Genomic DNA, 20021 nt, shown 5'->3' on the forward strand with positions numbered 1-20021 from the left:
GCATTATTCATATCTAGGCCAGGTTACAGGGATATTCACACGCTTCGACACTGACGTCTGTGCTAATTCCATAAACGTACCATGTGTGAACCAGCCTTGTGCCACCTACGATAACTGTAAATAAACTATCCCATATTCATGGTGGGGAGGCACGGTGGCTTAGTGGTTAGCACGTTCGCCTCACACCTCCAGGGTTGGGGGTTCGATTCCCGCCTCTGCCTTGTGTGTGTGGAGTTTGCATGTTCTCCCTCGGGGGTTTCCTCCGGGTACTCCGGTTTCCTCCCCCGGTCCAAAGACATGCATGGTAGGTTGATTGGCATCTCTGGAAAATAGTTCGTAGTGTGTGAGTGTGTGAGTGAATGAGAGTGTGTGTGTGCCCTGCAATGGGTTGGCACTCCGTCCAGGGTGTATCCTGCCTTAATGCCCGATGACGCCTGAGATAGGCACAGGCTCCCCGTGGCCCGAGGTAGTTCGGATAAGCAGTATAAAATGAGAAATGAGATATTCATGGTGGAACCTGAATGTAAATTGTAAATATTAAAATTCTGCTTTGGGTTGAGAATCATAGCCTGGTTCTGAAAAGCAATGGACACGATTTCTACACCTCCGTCCACTGAGACGGGGAGGCGGTGCAGGTACTCCAGGAAGTGGGTGCCGTTCACGATCACCTGAGACACAAGTCAGACGGATTAACTGATAGATACACTGATCAAAGCCTAATAAACAAACATTCTCGATCGACCAGGAAGGAAGGAAGGAGGGAAAATAATCAGCTCTTAATAATACCTGGTATCTACCTTAAAGTTAATAATTCTAACACTTTTAATAATGGGGAACGTCCGTGAAATAAGTCAGTTACTGTTTTCCACTTATGTTCCAGCAACTTCAGAGCTTCATTTCTTCACTAAGCTCTCTTAAAGTGTAGAATGACTGGTGAACATGACAGCTTGACCTCTCACTGCTACTTGTTATTGCTACAGATCACTGACGCTGGTGACTTCTTCTGGTGACTTCTTCTCTAAATGTCTAATCAAAAAATTATTTATCAATTAAGGAACAGTATATTAGTGGCTTGTGGCCTGGTGAAGACTATATTATTTTCTTTACTTTAGCTGCAGTAGTGTCAATAAGCCTTTTCGTTAGCTTATATAACGTTAGCGTCACCGTGTTAGCAGTAGCATGGTGATGTTCTGAAGGTTGATTCAAAACGTTTCACTTCAGGGTTTGGTCTACTAGACTGGATTGACTTCAGCTTGTTGATCCAAGAATGTTTTACTTCAAGCAAACAGACTTTATCAAGTCACAGCTTAATTCAAGCCAGAAATCCATCATTTATTACCACATGGTTTGATAACATCTCTGCTCCTGCTAGAACTCGTCCTGTCACAGTGACGGTCTTCCCTTCAAACAGACCTTCTGATAACGAGGAAATCAGTCAGCTTTTCAATTCAGATATGGAAGTGTGGAAGCAGCATAAAAAGAAGAATCACTCTCTCTCTCATCTTCTACCGCTTATCCGAACTACCTCGGGTCACGGGGAGCCTGTGCCTATCTCAGGCGTCATCGGGCATCAAGGCAGGATACACCCTGGAGTGCCAACCCATCACAGGGCACACACACACTCTCATTCACTCACGCACTCACACACTACGTACAATTTTCCAGAGATGCCAATGAACCTACCATGCATGTCTTTGGACCAGGGGAGGAAACCGGAGTACCCGGAGGAAACCCCCGAGGCACGGGGAGAACATGCAAACTCCACACACACAAGGTGGAGGCGGGAATCGAACCCCCAACCCTGGAGATGTGAGGCGAATGTGCTATATAACCACTAAGCCACCGTGCCCCCCATTATATACCATTAATACTAAAAAAATGTTTATTTATTGTATATATATATATGCACATCCAGATTCTTTAGGTTTTTTATTGAATTTGAAATTGAATGACAAATAAATTTCAAACCCAAATTTCAACCCACTGCTGCATGTCGTGAAGAGGGTTAAAAAAACCCCACAACAAAATATAAAAAAAATTAAAATAAAAAAAAAAGGAAAAAAAAAATGTAAGTTGGTTACTTTGGAGTCTGGCCAAAAAAAAGTCTACTTTTTTTATTTAATGCAGAAAGTTAAATAGTCCAGAGAGTTAAACGGCTTTAAGGTTTTAATAATTTCCCTGATTGTGGATCCTGAATCTATGAACACCAGAGCCATTCAGAGTAGTGGCTCATTAACCTCGACACGATGATCCTAATGAAATGAGAATGAAGTGTGCAGGTTAAAGTCCTTACAGGATTTAGATACGGATGCTGACAGGAAGGACATGGTGATGTGGTGCCGAGTCGCCGCAGTGTGAACACACAATACACCTGATACCTGTTTGTGAAGGTTGTCCTGAGTTTCTGTTTACTAGAAAAGGCTGCGATATACAGGAAGTGGTGAGTGTCATGTTCCTTTGTTATTTGCACTGGACTTCTGTAACGTCTGATCTTTATCTGGCTTTTATTTGACATGTATTTTTTATGGCTTTGAGTTGGAGAAAGACACTGGGTTGTAAATAAGGTTGTAAAATGCAGAGCACTTATACTGTACTGTACACTTTGCCTCAGGTTTTCTTTGACTTGGTGCAGTTGAAGCTGGATTTGTTTCCCCAGCATCCAATAGGAGTATTTCTGTATAGATTTCATGTTTTACAACCACAGGAAATCATATCTAATCCCTGATTTTGCTCCTCACTCTTTAATGGCCCTGCCCTCTTGTTCAGTTTCGGTTTCTGGATTTCTAAAGATTAATAAAAGTAAAAACCCGTTTAGAATTTTTTTGACTCGTTTATTTGCAAACACACATTCTAAATACATATAAACGTAGCTAAAGACCTCCTAAAAACACCCTGTGTGTGTGTGTGTGTGTGTGTGTGTGTGTGTGTGTGTGTGTGTGTGTGTGTGTGTGTGTGTGTGTGTGTGTGTGTGTGCGTGCGTGCGTGCGTGCGTGCGTGCGTGCGTGCGTGCGTGCGTGCGTGCGTGCGTGCGTGCGTGCGTGCGTGCGTGCGTGCGTGCGTGCGTGATGTGGTAGCTCAGTGGTTAAGGTGTTGGGCTACTGATCGGAAGGTCATGGGTTTAAACCCCAGGTCCACCAAGCTGACACTGCTGGGCCCCTGAGCAAGGCCCTTAACCCTCAGTTGCTCAGTTGTAAGTCACTCTGGATAAGCGTGTCTGCTAAATGCTGTAAATGTAAATGTGTGTGTGTGTAAAACAAATGATTTTTACATAAAAGACTCGTTTGAAGCATTATTCTGGTTTGAACTGGTTTTACAGTTTTATAGCTTAAAGCTTCGAACGTCAAAACCAGCCCTTAAACTACAACAGAACTCAGACTGATGTTTCCCTCAATGTCCAGGATGTCGATCTGCTGAAACAGGAAGTAACGGTGGTTGTAGGTGAACATCTGGACGCCGTTCACGGCGATCCTGTAGCACTGAGTGTCGCACGTGACGCTCACCTGAAACAAGCATTTAAACGTAGGTGTGAAAGTGAACACGAGCTTCACGACCAAATCGGAAATCTATGACATTCAGCCTGTAACATACATCATATAGGAGATCCCATAGAGCACAGTAAGACGTATGGGTGATATCAGTTAAAGTTAATGGCGTACGAGACATTTTACTCTTAAGTGCTTCAGACCTTCACTGAACAGATGTACAGTAGATAAAAATGTCTGAAAGACTAAAAGTGACGTGAACACAATTCAGAACATTATGTTAAGAAACAGGAGGAAAAATGGTACAAATACTGTATAAATGTTCACGTGAGAGTCGGGAGATGTGGGTTCGAGACGGCCGTCCCACAAATTATTATTATTATTCCAATAACTAAATGAGTCTCCAGCGCCAATGAAGCACATGTTAGAACCTAGAACATTGTAAATGCTAGATTTTTACACTGAAGAGCTTTGAGCATTATGTCAAAAGCTCACCAGGGTCCGACTGAACACATCTGGAAGATTTTCTCAGTGTGAGACCTGTACAGAGGTTCTGATTACCGTAAACTGCTGGCCTCTGTAGAAGGGCATGCCGCCGCTCTTCTCCTCATTTCCCCAGCACTCATTCAGAAGGCTGTTACGCACCACTGCGTTCTCGGTGAAACGCGGGTTGAAGTGGAGAGCAATGCCGGAGTTATGACGCAGGTTGATGCTGAACCTGGGAAGAAAGGAAAAATAATATAATATAATATTCATTCATTCATTCATTCATCTTCTACCGCCTATCCGAACTACCTCGGGTCACGGGGAGCCTGTGCCTATCTCAGGCGTCATCGGGCATCAAGGCAGGATACACCCTGGACGGAGTGCCAACCCATCACAGGGCACACACACACACTCTCATTCACTCACGCACTCACACATTACGGACAATTTTCCAAAGATGCCAATCAACCTACCATGCATGTCTTTGGACCGTGGGAGGAAACCGGAGTACCCGGAGGAAACCCCCGAGGCACCCCCGAGAAACCCCCGAGGCACACCTCGGTTGACACTTGGAGGTGTGAGGCCAACGTGCTAACCACTAAGCCACCGTGCCCCCCTATATAATATAATATAATATAATATAATATAATATAATATAATATAATATAATATAATATAATATAATATAATATAGGGGGGCACGGTGGCTTAGTGGTTAGCACGTTCGCCTCACACCTCCAGGGTTGGGGGTTCGATTCCCGCCTCCACCTTGTGTGTGTGGAGTTTGCATGTTCTCCCCGTGCCTCGGGGGTTTCCTCCGGGTACTCCGGTTTCCTCCCCCGGTCCAAAGACATGCATGGTAGGTTGATTGGCATCTCTGGAAAATTGTCCGTAGTGTGTGAGTGTGTGAGTGAATGAGAGTGTGTGTGTGTGTGCCCGTCCAGGGTGTATCCTGCCTTAATGCCCGATGACGCCGGGGCTCCCCGTGACCCGAGGTAGTTCGGATAAGCGGTAGAAGATGAATGAATGAATGAATAATATAATATAATATAATATAATATCAACACCACCCACTTGTCAGTGTCGTGGTTGACACAGCCCTGTACGGTGAAGACTCTGCCCGGGTAAAATCCACCCTGAATAATAGCTTTATACGGTAAAACCTGAGGAAACATGCAAAAATAAATATGTTGCATGAAATGTGTCACTACACCATGATAAATTTAATTGAGCAAAACCTAATTGTTCCAGTGTCACACAGGATTATGGGATATGCTGTGCTTACGTAAGTAGGTGCGCTGTATGGCGGCGGTGCCTGTGAAGAAAGATAGAAGTTTAAAGAAACACTAAAACAACAGACGTTGTATCGATGACCTGTATATTTCTATAGAATATAGAAAGAAAGTTTTACTCACAGCGACAAACCAACTAGCAGCCGCCTGGACCGGGCTCTCGTACTGCTGATGTCTCTGTCTATTCCTACCTGATCCACGGGTCACTGAGCTTCCGACCTTCTGCACCACTTGATGCGTCAGAAATCCTCTCTGGTTGATGGGAAAGTTCGGGTTCTGGAAAGCGATGGACACGAGTTCTATACCTCCGTCCACTGAGATGGCGTTCACACAGGAGACAGGGAGGCGGTGCAGGTACTCCAGGAAGTGGGCTCCGTTCACGATCACCTGAGACACAAGTCAGACGGATTAACCGATAGATACACTGATCAGTCATCGATTCTGTCCAAGAAATGGTCTCTCTATAGCAGAACGGATTGAGAGATGGAGGAAAGGTAAACGAGTAGTGAATAAGGTAAGGAGGAATAATTACAGAAGTGTACAATAAAGAGAAGAAGAAGAAAACAAGCATCCAAACCGAATAGGAGTCTCGGTTGACCAGGAAGCTGAGGGTGAAGTCAGAGCCTCTGGGAAGTGGGGTGTTTTTGGTCTTTTGCTCTGAACCCCAGCAGGAATTCTGCAGTGTGTTACACACCACGTGACCCGAGTTACCCACGTAGCGTGGGTTGAAGTGAAGGGCGATATCACTGGATTTGTTAGTGCCACATTGCAGATTCACAACAAACCTGTCCATAAAATCCAGGAGGGTTTATTTAATCCACTGCTAATGTTTTGTCTCGATTTATGAATTAATACAACACTGAACAAATGAGCAGAACGTTTCTCACCTCTCTGCTCCTGCCAGAACTCGTCCTGTCACAGTGACCGTCTTTCCTTCAAACAGACCTCCTTGGATGTGGCCTGTAAACGGGACGATCTGATAGGGAGGAAGCAGCGAGATCAGGAGCGGTTTAATGACGTTTAATGTGTGTTTAAATCCGTTTGCTGAATTCCAGTAAAATTAAGACTCATTTTATATCCATGTTCTGGGTTTCGACTAAATAGAGACAAAAGTATTCTTGTATTTAAAGTTTTATGTATTCTGATAAACACATTGGAATAAATGCAAAAAAAAAAAAAAAAAAAAAAACAGTTATCTTATTAAGTGTATCTTACATAGGGGGCGCCAGAGAGGAGCTGTTAAATGAACCTCAGGTGCTATAGATGTTTGTTGTATTGCCATTGACTGGAATTAATGTTGAATTAAAGTCTATGCGAAATCATTTTGTAATCTGAGAGCTTTTTTCATTTCATAAAATATTAAATAAACAAATAAACAAATAAATAAATAACAATGATTTAAAAAAAAAAATTTAAAGAGCCCAAGACCTATTTTGTGAATATTATTTATAATGACTCAGCTCATTGTAATAAATCTGCAATTTAGAATCAAGAACGAGGCCTAAAATCGGCATTAAAGCTTCATTACATAAATAAACCTTTAACATCCACCTATAAGCACTGAACACTACATCAGTGAGTGAAGTGTATACACGCAGTAATAAAAGCTTTACAGCAACCAAATGTCTGTTCATCACGAGTCTGAATGTTAATACAGTATAAACGACACGATCCGGCACTAAAGCTTTAATAAACAGACATTATTAAATGGAATAGAAAGTGTTTACCTTGCACAGGTAAGGCTGCTGGGTGGCCATGTTAATGTCCTATCACCTTGTGTAGGAGACTGCAGTTTAGTTTCGGTTTCAGGTGTAAGTTTTGTTTACCTGGAAAAGGAAATATTATCACTGGTATTATCTAGTATTGTTACTGACACTCCTCCTACTCACAAAACAGACTGTTACTCATTAACCCTAACACACACACACACTCACACAAACACACGCACACACACACTCACACAAACACACGCACACACACTCACACAAACACACGCACACACACACATACACACACACTCACACAAACACACGCACATACACACACACTCACACGCACACACACAAAACACACACACACACACAAACACACAAAACACACACACTCACACACACACTCACACACGCACACACTCACACACACACACACATACACACACACGGACACACGCACACATCGTGAAACCTATTCTATCCTAAATAAAGAAATCTTCTAGCCTTGATTTTTTTTCCTGAATCTCTCTCTCTCTCTGCCTCTCACTCTCTCACACTGCCTCTAACTCTGTCTCTCTCTAACTCTCTCTCTCACTGCCTCACAGTCTCTCTCTCTCACTGTCTCATTCTCTTTCTCTCACACGGTCTCTCTCACTGTCTCTTTCTCTCTCTCACACTGTCTCTCTCTCTCCCCCTGCCTCTCTCTGTCACTCTCTCTCTGCCTCATTCTCTTTCTCTCACACTGTCTCTCTCTCTGTCTCTCTCTCTCTTGGATTCTGCTTGAAAATTACTAAAACACACACTGCATACACTCCAAGCAAAATGTAAGTTTTGGCTCTTTAACAACTTTTCTCGTTATACACTATAATAATAATAATAATAATAATAATAATAATAATAATAATAAATAAGACTGAAATTGCTAGCGTGAAATGAAACAATTCAACAGTTTAGAAATGCGAGCACAGCTTTATTGTTTCTCAAAGAGGAAAACAAAAGAAAAAGTGGATCATTTACAGAATAATAGCCACATGCAATACAAAAATATGTATTTGTACATGACAGAACATGTATCGACCCATTCTAAAAAAAATAATAAGAAAAAGAAAAAAAAAAAAAAAATGTACAACTATTTTACAGCATTTTTTTTTTACATGAAAAAATATAGACATATATACATCTGGAACAGGGGAGCAATACATATTCCAAAATGTAGTACAGTATATATTAATATTTATAAAACGTCCATATAAATATGAAAAGAATTAGATTCATTCGCTGTACAATAAATACATTTTTAATACACGTATATCTTACAAGTCATCGGTATTTTCCAAAGTACAATACACTCCAGGCTTTTATTCTTACTTCATATTATTCCTGACACGCACACACACACACACACACACACACACACATTACAAGAGGTAACGATCACTAGCTCGATGAAACATGGCCGTGTCACTGCTTCCTATGACTATTGAACATGTTACGCTACATGTGGAGGAAATAAAAATAGAAAGAAATAAAAAAGAAAAAAAAAACAGCAGAGCTTCTCTTTGGCTCGATGTCACACTCGAGTATACAGAAGCAAAAACACTTCACTTTATTGCCCTGACTCGAAGGCCACGACTCTGTTCGCACCAACCAGCATAGCTTCGTCCGGCATTTCTTATTTCCTCTTAATCCTTGTTACTTTTAAACAAACAGTTCAGCCAAAAATACAAATTTACACCCTTTTATTTCCTTCCTAATCTAAATGTACCTAGTCAACAAAGACAAGTCCGGTGTGTCAAGCTTGATCGTTATCATTTCACCGAAAGCTATGCAGCTAATATTGTTAAAAAACCAAGGTCAGCATCTTGAAAATGTCACGATTAAAAAATAAAATCACATCCTCACGTAAAACTGTTGGGTTAAAAAGCATTTTCTGAATTTCTGAACAGAATGAATAATAAAGCAGCTATCTTGGAGCCGCTGATCTTGATACCGAGCAGCAACAGTGGCGCTAGCAAAGCTAACAGCTAGCTAGTTTGTTTGTTCACATTTTCTACTTGTTGAACCAAAACGTAGATTGTAATTAGTTTCACTATTTTACTGAATACATCTGAGTGTAGCTTTTAATGTATCTAGCTGGTTTAGTATTTTGAATTAAACAAAACCTTTTCTTACCACCTGTAGATTATTCATTGCTAGCATTACAAGTAACTAGCATTTCCTACTAGTATGCTCACAGCATGCTTATGTATAAACTGATGTAAACTATTTTAGCAGCTGAACACGTCATTAAGCGAGTTTAAGTCTATTTTTAACAGGAAAATCTACTGAAACTAGCTAGCTTTACTTCAGGATTCTGCAAATCATTTTTCTTTATCAAAACATTCGATTTAAATACATTTACCTTAAAAATATATCTGAAACCTTTTTATAGTCTATAAGCAACAGTGGTATCTGTCAATCTATCTAAAGGTCAATTCTACGAATAGCGTTGAAGTGTTTAGAGAAGTTATAACCTACACTAGTTGTTAGCATAGTAACTTCTAAAATCATAGCTTTAGTTTATACTTTTACTATTTTAACAACGACAATTAAGCATTTGAAGTGGCTCCTAATGTAGCTAGCTAGGATTAGCCTTTTGTACTGAACATAAGCTTGATTAAAATAAAATAAATGACATAAGAATATTTATTTTTTATCTTTGTATCAAGATAAGATGTCTGTCTGGATGTCTAGTCTAGCTGTTATAAACAGCAATAGCAGCATTGCTAGCAGAAATTTAGCTAGCCAGCACAAGACGTTGGCATGGTTTTATTCATTCATTCATTTTCTACCGCTTATCCGAACTACCTCGGGTCACGGGGAGCCTGTGCTCAGGCGTCATCGGGCATCAAGGCAGGATACACCCTGGACGGAGTGCCAACCCATCGCAGGGCACACACACACACACACTCTCTCATACTCACACACTACGGACAATTTTCCAGAGATGCCAATCAACCTACCATGCATGTCTTTGGACCGGGGGAGGAAACCGGAGTACCCGGAGGAAACCCCCGAGGCACGGGGAGAACATGCAAACTCCACACACACAAGGCGGAGGCGGGAATCGAACCCCCAACCCTGGAGGTGTGAGGCGAACGTGCTAACTACTAAACCACCGTGCCCCCTAGCATGGTTTTATATATGTTTTAATATATATCAATATTAATGGTTAATAGAAGCTCATCTGAACTTTTAATGTAGCTGGTTAGCTATAGAAAACTTTGTACATAAAGAAAACTCATGTTCTGTCTTTCTGTTACTAATTGTATGATACTACTAACTAACATACCTCATAGCATTATATTAGCACGTTTGCTTTTAAAACAAGGTCGTTTTTGGCTAATTAAACATTTTTTTTAGAGATGGAGCAGCTATGGTCATTTTTACTACGTAACTTCTAGCATATCTAGCGACTGTTTTACTTTTTTTGCATTAGACTCTGCAACAATCCTTCCCCTCTGTGGCTTAGCAACTTCTTCAGCTCTGCTAAATACATAATCACATTCTGAACATATCGCTGTATCACTTTCGATGTGAGATTTATACAAGTCGCCAGCATGTCTTACTAATTTTAAGCTTAACGCGTCAACATTTGCGTTCTTGTTCATTAGATGATTGTGAATTGAATGGTAATAAAAATTTCTATGTAATATCTTTTTTTTTTAGCTAACAATATCTCCTGAGGTGAGAAGTCAAGATGATTTAGGCAAGCAGTCCACACAACGACATAATAGAGATTATTTGCTTTCCTAACTAGTGCCAGCGCCAACGTGTTTACGTTGATGGGCTACATTCTGAGTAAGAGTGATTAAAAATATATCTTTGGCCGCCCTGTTTCTTTAAAAGTCATTTGGTGTTGATGAGTCATCAGGCACCAGGACACTGTGAAGTGTGTGACAGCTTATACAGTCGTTCTGTGCAGAAAGAGCGTGACCAGTGAGTCTGTGTATGAGAAGCAATAGTGCACATCGTTGAAGGAGATCCCAAAAAAAAACAAGTGTAGGAAGAAGGAGGAAAGGGTGCGGTGCATTCAGTCACAAGGGAGAAGAAGTCAAGATGTTTCCTAGCACACAAAAAAAACAAAACAAAAAAAACAAAACAGGAAGGACAGGCTGCCACGAGAGGGCGAAAAAAATTCCACCGGGCAAACGCTACATCTCACAAGACCAAATTCGGCCAAGACGCTGAGAGGAGAGAGTGAAGAAAGAGGCTGATAGAGCATCACTCCAAAGGGGATAATCAGTAACGGGTGGAGACAAGAGTCACTCGGTATCCGTGCATTGTCAAAGTGCGCTCCACTCCGAGGACAGCAAGCAAAGGTGGAAGATCACACGGTTGAACGTCGGGAGCAGGAGCAGGAGCAGGTCACGATTCTGCTCAGAGTTCACGCAGTTCTGTATTTCAGGACGCATGCAAGGCAAATCCGGGGCTTTTAGTTTTCATTGCTTTAGTGTTTCGGCTACAACCTAAAGGCCGGCAAAAAGGAAAGTTAGACAGAAGAGAGAAAAGCAAGAGGTTAGGATGTTAACAGGCAAAACAGAAGAAGGGAAAAGGACGTTAATTAATAACAAAACGATGTCAGACGTTAGTGTAGTTTCTGCTCGGAGACACAAAAGAAAAGAGGGATAAGGATGGAGGATAAAGAAAAGAAAAACAATGTTAAAATATATTTATATAATCAGGTCATGTTTGTAACTTCAGATCAGATTAAAATCACCAAAAAAATGCCACACAGACAAGAGTGCAGCATTAAATTCTCTATAATCAGCCAATCACAATGTGGATCATGTGACCACCAGATCATCTATACTTGTTATGTACTTTGTACGTTTTCAAGCTATTTGTGCCCAATCACAATTTCCAAGAATTTAACCGAAAGCTAGCAAACAGTGTTTGTCATGTTTGTCATGTGTCCACTGGTGAGACGTGCTTAGATGTTCTCGCGTCTCTGTCAGCAGAGATAACGTTTATGTGTGGAGTAAATGATGGCAGACATTTAGAACATGTCCCCGTGCCTCTACGATACATACTCTGCGGATTTCCAGAAGTGTCCAGGGTGCGAAAGCCTGCGGTTGAGCTTGGGCAGCTTCTCCAGCATGTCGGCCAGCTGCGTGAACGTGGGCCTCTCGCGCAGGTCGTAAGCCCAGCAGGCTGACAGGATCTCCTTAGAGCAGAGTGACGCAAGAGAAATCAGATGATTACAAAAGAGACACGAAGCTGAGAGCACACTTCTCCTGCCACAGTATTTCTAGTGCTAAAGTGCTTTGAAGCAGCTTTAACAAATATTCTCGAACCATCTCTATCGTAGGAGATACGCTGTATAGACTGGGTGGGTGCACAAACTTCAGTAACTCATGATAATCAGACATCCAGACCATCCGGCGTTTCTCCATGTGGTCACTCACCGTGACTTCTTTGCCCAGGCTGATCTCTGCCAGCACGTTCTTGATGCCCTCTCCGCTGCCCACCTGCCAGATGGTGGCCTCTGCTGGCTGGTTGGTGATGGGCCAGTCCCTCGCTTGCAGCTCGTACCAAATAGTGCTGAAAGCACAACGATTGGTGTGTCAGTTGCTGGATTAAACGTTTTGGGTGTAGAAACACACATGACACACGTCCTCACCCAAACGCGTACACGTCAGCTGCATTGGAAAAGGGCAAGCGATCCTCATTGTTGCCGGGGCTCATCTTACGCACAATCTCCGGAGCCAGATAACAAATCCAGCCGTGGGGAAGTTTCAGCTCGTTCTCTCGCCTGAACACGTGTACACACACACACACACACACACACACACACACACACACACACACACTTGCTACCTTTTTTCTAATTTTATGAGAAAATTATTATCGTACACAAGAGGCCGAAAAAAGTAAGAAACAAACTTTACCTTCCTTCCTGAACCACTCCTGAGATCCCAAAAAGACCAAAGTCAGCAATTACCACTTTATTGGTGTCATGAAAGACGTTCTTCGATTTTAGGTCCTTGTGAACGATGCCTTTCGCGTGCAGGTAACCCATTCCCTAAAGTGAGAAACAACAGGGACAAAGTGAAGTGTGAAAAGCAGCCATGAAGAAGTGAACCTAATGATACGGCTAGATACGCTAGTTACCTTCACGATCTCCTGGGCAATCTGTCTCGTCTTGTTAATGTCTAGTGTGTTCTTCATGTCTCTCACAACGGAGTACAACGTCCGGCCTTTGCAGAAGCTAACAAGGAGTTTTAAAAAAAAACAAAAAACGGATGTTTATCTTTATCTAGTCAGCTAGCTAACATGAACTAACCTGACAGGACTGTTAACAGATTTCTTAGTATTACATCCCTAAATGTCACTCCTAATGCTAGCCAGCTTACCCACATCAGCTCTCATGAGGATTCTGAGAGGATTTTAAGTCACAATGATAAATCTTAATTAACCTTAAGGCTAGCCTACATCAGCAAATAAGTCACAATAAAGTTCTGCCTGACCTGGTGATGATGGCGAGGTGTGGAGGTGCCATGCAGGCCCCCATGAACAGCACCACGTTCTCATGCCGCGTCTGTCTGTAGTTCATCACCTCCTTCTTGAAAAGTTTGAGGTGGTCCTGATTGTTGCCATCAATCTCGAGCAGGCGGATGGCCACCTCGCCGTGCCAGCGGCCCCGGTGTACCCGTCCCCAACGGCCCTTTCCGATCAGCTCGCCCAGGTCGAGCTGCTCAAAAGGAATGTCCCACTCCTGCAGGTAGACGCTGGTCTGACTGGCCTTGCGTGAGACAGGACCCTTCCACGGTCCACGGCCTCTCGCACTGGGCAGATCATCCAGCTCATCTCCGTCTCCTTCACCATCCGAGCCTCCGTTTGACTCTTCAAAGCTCACCTCCTCTTCTTCCTCTTCCTCCTCTTCCTCCTCCTCGGGCTCCTCCTTCACGTCGTCCTCCTCTGCGCTCGCATCGTCTTGTTCCTCCTCATCTACATCTTCCTCCTGACACAGACACACGTTTTAACCGTGTGTCACATCAGCGTATTTACGAGTAAGGCCGATTCATCGTGGTAACTTTACCTCTCCGTCTTCGTTCTCAGCCTCCTCGGCGTGAACGTCCTCCTCTGATGGTTCTGTCTCAGTCCTGAGGGAGAGTAAGTGGAAACGTTGCCCATCATAATGCCACGAACACTTAACAAAAGACAAGACATTTCTTTCTCTCATCGGACGGCTCTCTTACACTGTGTCTGGTAGACCTTCTGGGTGAAAGTTGTTGGAACTGGACACATCTGAAAAAAAACTTGTGAAAGTTAAGACACCAAAACACATATATTTGGACTGTGTGGTTGGAATCTCGGCGAACAGCTCGTTTCCTTTCCACACCTAAACATCCGTGTAAGAGACACCGTCAAGACATGCATCACCGCGACTCACCAGCAGGAGGCAAACAAAACCAACATTACAATATCAAGTCCATGCAAATCGTTACACTTCTCTCTGACTGACTCAAAAATGTGTTTGACTTTCGTCACACAAGTGTGAGTCTGATGTGTACTGGGATAAGGATGAAGCAGGAGCAGAGCCTTCAGTTACAGTCTGACGCACAGGGCAATTAACTAAACCTTTTAACGTTAATCATAACGGACAACTAAGTTACATCTTGCTGCATCCTTCTTTTTGTTTTCACTGTATTGACATTAGAATTTTTTTTTTTTTTTTTTTTTACAGTGACGTCATAGTGAAACCAACTGACCCACTGACTCCTGCACCGAAGCAACGGACCATCCATTAAACAAACCCAAATCAGGAGGACGGAGTGAAAAACAAACAAAACACAGGGCAAGACATCAGCATGCACACGCTCTGACTCGGACAAGCAAGAATACGAGACGATAAAGCGAGACCGATTCTCAGACGCAAGCACTGCGAGCTAAGAGCTGGACTGGAACAGATTTGGGAAACGTTACAAGGTGCGAAAACTGACAGGTTGTCTTTAACTCACCGGGGAAGATAAACTGCTGTCTATGCTGAAAGTAGAAGGCAGCTTAGGGAAAGAGGGACAGAGAAATCAACACGCAAGGAGACGACAAAGAAAAACAAAAGGGTTAAAAGAAAGCCTCGTGCGCGTCTGTTGAATAATCTGCATTAGTGAAACAAAAGGATTTAGTCATTTAAGTGCTAAAATCGGAGCGATCAAAGAAAGCATGTACAATGAACCTAGCATTAATTGTACAAGATCATTTTAATGACTGTCGTGTCGTGTCCTGTCCAAACACTCACCTGGAAAGTTAAAGCGGTTGTCACGGTGGTTTTTGGGTGAAGGGTTGGGGGGCGGGGTGGCACTAGGGGGGTTACTCTGCTGGAACGGGGCAGGAGATGATGGCGTGGAGGACGTTGTGGACGACGGGTTACTGCTGGAGTCCAGCTGATTCAGCACAGGAGGATGATCCTTAGGACAGAACAACGTACCATGTTCATCATCACTTTAAACATCAGGACCTTTAAACAACATTCAAGACTGGTTAGTAGGCAGGAAATGACCATTAAGATCGACCATCATCTCAAACCTTCATGAACCTCTGAAGAAAAATGATTTATGTACGTAAAGATACCAGATCTCCTGCCACCACCTCTTGCTGTTACTGTGTTTTTGTAGATTCACCTAAACCTATTGTTTAACTCCAGAGTTTAACTCCAAACCATCTCACTAAATTGAACACTAGGAGTGTCACACTATGAGCACACGTTCGTATTGTTGACTTTCAATAAATATAAAATCTATTCTGTGTAAAATTCCCCAGATCCTGAGTGTCACGTCACTATAACATCACCACACAGGCACTAAAACAGCAGAGAAAAGCCTCTGTGTGTCTGCACACAGCAGTGATTATTGCTTTAGTGCTGCATCATAAAGGCCACTTACCTTCTTGGTTATTGCCTTTGGTAACGTGCCAAACTGCGGCGGGTCGGCCGGCCGATCCACGGGGTTGTTGATGTCCGACGGCACGGACTCCGTCCTCCGGATCTTTGTGACTGAGACAGAGCCGTCGAGAATGTGAGAATAAAACAAAAAGCCTACTTCAAGGACTCGAGAGCTGCAAAGGAACAGAACACTTACTGGGGAGGAATGATATTCGACAGGGAGGAGCCTCTTTCGTGCATTTATTGTGACACTTTAACCTACGGAGATGAGAACAGACGTTAGAACACGGCACACGTTCGGAAGGCTTTCATTTTCACTCTAAACCGTATCCATTATGACGACCTCGGAGAAAACGAGACGCATCGACTGCTCTCTAACAACCAACCCACCTACAGTGTTTGCATTTTACGCCGAAGATCATGTTCTTCTGGCAGACTTGACACGTCTGCGAGAGCCACGACTTGGTGGAGAACCTTAAACACAACGTAAAGTATTTCGTAATCATTTATATTGTGTATAAGACGGTCATTACGAATTATTAATATAACTCGTTAATTCTTAAATCGGGATTCATCCGAAGACGTCGATTCATTTCTTAGAAGTGTTCAGCTACAGCGTCGTGTTACAGGTATGTATTAACACGCTTAATAACAAGAGGGCGGAGTTACCTGTGAGTGACAGCCAGTCCGATGTCTCTCCTCACTGCCTGCGGAGAGCTGCGATGGACTGTGATGTTATCTGGGGACGAGACAGACGGACAGATTAATCCGAAGACTGTTTCCTCTTAAAGGAATCAGCTTCATTTATCCTCAACATGACGATTCGATTCAGCCTCTCAATTACATCATCATGAATATACAGAGCACAAAAAAATGCTAGCTATTAACAGTTAATATTGCGCGTGTGCTCTCAAGTCGTCAATCAAATAATACTGCTGTTTTCCAAATAAAACCTAATCAAGTAACAGCAGAGATTTTTTTTTAATTGCTAATTATGTCTCTTTGTAGAAGCCAACATTCTGTTTTCCTATTTCAGCTTAGACAAAAATTTATAAAATTTAATGCGGCCTAGGGCTTTCGAGCCACATGCACCGAATTCGGATATGTTGTAGACGCTGGTCTGAAGTTTGTTGCTCTGATTTTTCTAAGCGATCCGAGTACCGGTACTTCCGGTACCGGGTCTCAAATTGGCCTTTTTTCCCCATAGACTCCCATTATATACTTTGGAGGTTTATAACTCGGCAAGCTTTCGAACTATCTACACTAAACTCGGCCAGCTCCTTTAGGGTGATACTCTGAACAAAGGTTTAAATTGGTGTACCGACTGGCCTTCCGGTTGTCCCGCAGCCCCGCCCCCAGAATATGCAAAATCAAAAAACTTTTTACAACATGGACATGTGACATATCAAAACACTCAGCACAATGAGGGGAACTTCCTCAGGAGTATTCGGATGACGTCACATGCTCCTCTCCACTTGCCGCCAAATGTTTTGGCACCCTAACTTTCTGTACACTTGCCTCCAAAAGTAACACTGACCCTTATGTCCACTTGCCTCCAAAAAGCACCGGCCTTTGCGAATACTTGCCTCCTCAAAGCCAACGTCAAGTTACAAGTCTAGTTTACAAATGAGTTCCTTAAGCCATTTTTTTGGCGGCGATGAAAAGGAAATCCAAGCAGCTTCTAATCGGCCATCTATCAAACTTCACTTGACATAATAAAGTACTGGAACAGCTCTGAAGATGGTGGTGAGGAGTGAAGAGATCCCCCGAGGGAACGGAGAGAGGAAGTTGAGAAGTGTGCGTTAAAAATGCACCTGGAAAGCAGCCATAAACTCTTCGGCACAGGAAGAGACGCGGTGATAAACCTTTACATCTGAACCCCTGCAAATATCCAAACTTTTTTTTTTTTTACCCCAGGAATGCTTAATCAACACCATCATTTATTTCAGCAGAACAAACACTGAAACTATCCTAATAGCTGGACTTTGCTTAGGATGGACTACAATTCGAAAAAAGTGTCAATTGTTTCTTGTATCGTGTTACACGTCATGTGTGAGCCACTGTTTTATCCTGAAATCATGGAAGCTAAATATTTCACCCTTCTGTTAAGCTATTACTGGCTTGACCCTATTACCCAGGCACTTTACAGTGTGTGTGTGTGTGTGTGTGTGTGTGTGTGTGTGTGTGTGTGTGTCTCACTCCTCAGGCCTCCATGTTCCTCCAGCAGCGTTGGTGTCCCTGGCAGGGTGTAAGGGTCAGTACCTGGCACAGCACCGTGTGTACGGGTGGAAAGCAGCGGGGAGCGAGACGGCAAATCGTCGCAAGCGTTACCGTTAATCTGGACGTTCAGGAACAGCTTATTTTTCTTTCCACACCTGTGGACACAAACACAGCCAGGTCACTGAGGTCACTGACAACCAGGGATGTCACACAAAGCTGGATAAAACATTTAAACCAGCATGCTGCCAAAAGGACCGGGTGTGATAGATGAACAGAAATCAGAAATCTAGTGCCAGGGTTAAGACTACTGAGGTTACGTGTGATTAGAGGCAGAAATACAAAACTATTTAACAGAGAATCAATATACAGTATATATAATGAAGTGCTAACACAGAACAGGTGAACACTTTCAGAAACCACGGGGACGGGGACAGGGACAGGGACGGGGACAGGGACGGGGACAGGACTAGAACATAAACTAAAAATGAGCGTTTATCGTCATGGGAATGGTGATGAAAGGGTTAAGGAAGAGGGGGTTAGGGTTTATGGTTTATTAGAGGTGATGAGGTTAAGGTTACTTACCTAAGGGTTAGTACAGCATTAATTCTGTGTGTGTGTGTGTGTGTGTGTGTGTGTGTGTGTGTGTGTGTGTCTGACATGCTCTCTTTTGGACACTGGGCCTTCAATGTGTATCCTGTTGTGACATTTTTGTTGTGACTCCCTCCCTCTCTCTCTCGCTTTCTCCCTCCCTCTCGCTCTCTTAACCTCTCTCTCACTCTCCCTCCCTCCCTCTCTCTCTCACTCTCCCTCCCTCTCTCTCTCTCCCTCCCTCCCTCCCTCTCTCTCACTCTCCCTCCCTCCCTTCCTCCCTCTCTCTCTCTCTCTCTCTCTCTCTCCCTCCCTCCCTCCCTCCCTCCCCTTAGGGTGCCCTGTTTGCAGTGTTTAGAGTCACATGAATTATTGGCTAGCAGTTTATTACAGTTTATAAAACTCTACATAAAAATACTACATTAATTTTATATCCCATGTTTCTCATGGAGTGTTTGACTGTTTGAACAGAATGATGGAATTCTCTGTGCTGAACAGGAAACGTGATAAGTTGTTAAACACTGGAGTTAGGAGACTTTCTAATGGACTGGATGAGTGGTGATATTTGGAAATGTCCTGGATAACAAGATTGTGTGCAAGAAATATCCAGATATGTCGTATAAATGATGACTGACTGACGCCTTCCACTTCAAAGTTTGTATAACAGCCATAATTATTTCAAATTTTATCCAGTTGTTGAAACATTTATAGCCCTGCCTGACAAAACAGGAAGTGACATACTTGCTGGTGGGTATGTCCTCGATACGGTGGCCCAGTTGGCTCTCGTGGCTCTTGCTGCGTGTCAGGGTGATGTTGGGCAGGACGTGGAGAACCTTGCGTGATGGTGGTGGCGGCGTGCAGGGTGGCTTAATGCGGTGCCTTCGCTTTGAGGGCGGAGTTATGGGTGGGGTGGAGGAGTGTCCATAAACACGGACAGGCCAGGACGAGTAGTATGGACTGGGGTCTGTCAAGCTCTCTGCGTAGCCGTGGTAGATGTGGGCCTCGGGGTTGGTTGGAAGGTGCCGCGAGTGAAGGCATGGGACGAGGGGTGTGCTGGGCACAGTGGGTGTAGTGGGCGTGGTTGGAGGCCGGGCAAGTGGGGAGGGGCTATGAGGGCGTGTTAGACTTCCAAGTAAAGGGATCTGGTCCGCTGGGGTGAGACCGCCGCTGTCCCGTCGAGTGGGTGCAGAAAACCAGCAGCCACCGTCCTCACTACACTCTCCTGAGGATAAAAATCCACAGTTACAATCAGCCAACACCTTCTGACCAACCACATCCATAAACTGATCAGCTCTGTGGTTCAACTGCAGGTCCATGC

General features: G+C 43.4%; 2 protein-coding genes and 1 long non-coding RNA gene across 5 annotated transcripts in view; all 3 read right to left on the reverse strand.

Moving 5' to 3' along the window:
• Positions 1–2810: 2810 nt before the first annotated feature.
• LOC132863493 (galectin-9-like) lies at positions 2811–7134 on the reverse strand. The gene is made up of 8 exons (XM_060896333.1): positions 6988–7134; positions 6148–6236; positions 5838–6045; positions 5384–5647; positions 5254–5283; positions 5043–5131; positions 4044–4200; positions 2811–3500 (listed from the first exon to the last, which is right to left on the reverse strand). The coding sequence occupies exons 1-8, from the start codon at positions 7015–7017 to the stop codon at positions 3354–3356; spliced, it is 1014 nt and encodes a 337-aa protein (XP_060752316.1). The 5' UTR covers positions 7018–7134; the 3' UTR covers positions 2811–3353.
• A 787-nt stretch (positions 7135–7921) lies between these two features.
• LOC132862878 (uncharacterized) overlaps positions 7922–20021 on the reverse strand; it is a 50748-nt gene continuing 38648 nt past the window's right edge. Inside the window, exon 2 of the long non-coding RNA XR_009650076.1 lies at positions 7922–9819. This is a non-coding gene — a long non-coding RNA (uncharacterized LOC132862878). The remainder of the gene's footprint in view (positions 9820–20021) is intronic.
• The window catches only part of ksr1a (kinase suppressor of ras 1a), a 32596-nt gene continuing 20496 nt past the window's right edge, over positions 7922–20021 (reverse strand). The window contains exons 4-20 of one of the 3 annotated variants that reach the window (XM_060895196.1): positions 19445–19925; positions 18095–18270; positions 16565–16634; positions 16286–16369; positions 16092–16153; positions 15897–16006; positions 15254–15422; positions 14976–15017; positions 14214–14262; positions 14054–14117; positions 13482–13975; positions 13126–13222; positions 12903–13036; positions 12635–12766; positions 12420–12555; positions 12045–12178; positions 7922–11480 (exon numbers count right to left, since the gene is read on the reverse strand). In XM_060895196.1, coding sequence (XP_060751179.1) covers positions 11474–11480; positions 12045–12178; positions 12420–12555; positions 12635–12766; positions 12903–13036; positions 13126–13222; positions 13482–13975; positions 14054–14117; positions 14214–14262; positions 14976–15017; positions 15254–15422; positions 15897–16006; positions 16092–16153; positions 16286–16369; positions 16565–16634; positions 18095–18270; positions 19445–19925 — 2441 coding nt within the window. In that variant the 3' untranslated portion in view covers positions 7922–11473. Of the gene's footprint in view, positions 11612–12044; positions 12179–12419; positions 12556–12634; positions 12767–12902; positions 13037–13125; positions 13223–13481; positions 13976–14053; positions 14118–14213; positions 14263–14975; positions 15018–15253; positions 15423–15896; positions 16007–16091; positions 16154–16285; positions 16370–16564; positions 16635–18094; positions 18271–19444; positions 19926–20021 lie in introns of all 3 variants that reach the window. The other 2 variants (XM_060895195.1, XM_060895197.1) reach the window with 2 other exon arrangements.

This window comes from Tachysurus vachellii, chromosome 20, assembly GCF_030014155.1.
Source record: "Tachysurus vachellii isolate PV-2020 chromosome 20, HZAU_Pvac_v1, whole genome shotgun sequence".
In the NCBI taxonomy this organism is placed as follows: domain Eukaryota; kingdom Metazoa; phylum Chordata; class Actinopteri; order Siluriformes; family Bagridae; genus Tachysurus; species Tachysurus vachellii.